The sequence below is a fragment of the Entamoeba dispar genome, genomic scaffold (assembly GCF_000209125.1).
Source record: "Entamoeba dispar SAW760 scf_1105229460885 genomic scaffold, whole genome shotgun sequence".
Classification (NCBI taxonomy): domain Eukaryota; phylum Evosea; order Mastigamoebida; family Endamoebidae; genus Entamoeba; species Entamoeba dispar.
In genome coordinates this window covers 1-1,956 of record NW_001854416.1, presented here as the reverse complement: position 1 = coordinate 1,956, position 1,956 = coordinate 1, and the positions used below count along the sequence as shown (strand labels likewise).

Sequence of the window (1,956 nt, the reverse complement as noted above, 5' to 3'; positions counted from 1 at the left end):
TTTTGTTTCTCTTTATCGTGTTAAATTGCTAAATTAAATTGATTCTTATTCACTGTCAATCAAATAACTCAAAATCTAAAATAATATTGATGAAGTTAGAAAATAATGAATATTATAATATTCACACTTAAATCATTTCATAATATAGTTCACTAAAATGAATTAAATATTTCAAAAGAAAACAAAAAAGAAATGAAAAATCATTATGAAAAGCAATATGATTTACTTTACAATGTTCATTACCTAATATCATTAAGATCTTGATGCTTTATTTAATTTAATCATATTCTAATTATTTAAATAGTATAATAAATTAATAAAATAGTATTTTAAAATTAGAACTAATTAATATAATATATTAACTATAAATTATTATTTTGAAAAGAACTAATAATCAAAATATAAAGAAGAACTAGAAAAAACATAAGTTAATTATGCTTTTAGACAAAAGTTGTAGTTTTATACCTATGGCTTATAATATAAAGCAAGAGTAAGAGAGTCCTATTAGCCACCGTATCTATACTACGATGGTTAGTTAGATTCTAACAACTAAGATAAAGAATAAGTTAAAAAAAGAAAGGAGTACATTTTAAATAATTGCAAATTTCATCATACTAACATTTAACTATTCGCAGATTTGGTGTAATAGTATTGATAAGAAAAATGGTTAGTGCCTCATAAATAAATAATGAAATGAATAATGATTTAATAAATAACCTATAAAAAGAAAAAGTACGAATAAAATGGATTGGAGAAATAAACTTTAATTAAATGGAATGAATTAAATGAAATACAGAATTATTTAAATATACAAAAGGATGGATGATATATAAAATTTATTATTGGAGTATATTGAAAATTAATTGCCATTAAATTAATACATTTCCCTTTGGACTTTATTATATCAAATATATTATTTAAAATAAGATATTCAATAAAAATACAAAAAATAAGATGTTTTATTGATTTACTAAAATACCATTGTTAAACTTGTTCCAAAGCATAAACAAATTGAATATATTATTATAAATAAACTAACCATTAACCATTATAATAACAAAATAAATCTGTTAATTTTCTAGTGTTATAAACAAATAATTGAAATATTAAAATTCCATAATGTCAATAACATACAATAATAAGTCATTAATTATTTTAATCAAAGTTATATTCTTAAAACTGGATATATATATGATATGTATTGATAAAATGATAAATTTCAATACTCAATAATAAAATAAACAATGTAAACATAAAAAGAAGATTAAAGAAACTTCAAGTAAGAATGTAGAATAGTATTTTTATAATTATATTTATTGATTTATTCAGAATACAATAAAAAAAGTATAACAATAAATAACAATTACTACAGTTATTTGTTCAATAGTAAATAAAACAAAAGTCTTGTGTCATGAAAATCAAACAATATAAAAGAAAATAACGATTATAAAATTAATTAACAATACCAACAAATGAAATAAGTTTAAAGAACAAAGAAAAAAATCATTTATTACTACCAAGCTTAGGGAATTTAGAATCATCTAAACGAGCCTTTTCAAGGTCCATTCTCTCTTTCTTTGCTTTTTGTGCTTCTATTGAAGTTGATCGTGCGATTTGACTCCATGTCTTTGATGAAGGTTTTTGAGGAATAGGAAGGTTTCTTCCTTCACCCAAAGTGGGGAATAATTCCTTTTCTTGTTTTTTCTTTCTCTTTAATTTTGTTTGGTCTTCTTCAATAATTTTCTTTCTTTCACTTTCAGGAATAATCTGAGTGTTCACCCTGGTTTTAATTCTCTTTTGTTGTTCTTCTTCCCAGTGTTGAGCTGACATAAACATTTCATCTCTCATTTTCATTTTTGCTAATTCTTCATTTCTTTGGTTATCAACTTGAATTAAAGTATTTCTTTGTTTAGTATTTGGCCATGAATTGATAAATTCAGCAAGTATCTCTTTTTC

General features: G+C 22.0%; 1 protein-coding gene across 1 annotated transcript, besides 5 other annotated features; it reads right to left on the bottom strand.

The window, feature by feature from the left end:
* Positions 1 to 267: 267 nt before the first annotated feature.
* Positions 268 to 379: a sequence feature (AT_rich).
* A 298-nt stretch (positions 380 to 677) lies between these two features.
* Positions 678 to 834: a microsatellite.
* Positions 835 to 895: 61 nt separating this feature from the next.
* Positions 896 to 953: a sequence feature (AT_rich).
* A 343-nt stretch (positions 954 to 1,296) lies between these two features.
* Positions 1,297 to 1,326: a sequence feature (AT_rich).
* An 88-nt stretch (positions 1,327 to 1,414) lies between these two features.
* Positions 1,415 to 1,504: a microsatellite.
* On the bottom strand, positions 1,504 to 1,848 carry EDI_330320 (uncharacterized protein; the record flags this gene model as incomplete). The annotated part of the gene is made up of 1 exon (XM_001737843.1): positions 1,504 to 1,848. The coding sequence occupies one exon, from the start codon at positions 1,846 to 1,848 to the stop codon at positions 1,504 to 1,506; it is 345 nt and encodes a 114-aa protein (XP_001737895.1).
* Between the last annotated feature and the right edge of the window lie 108 nt (positions 1,849 to 1,956).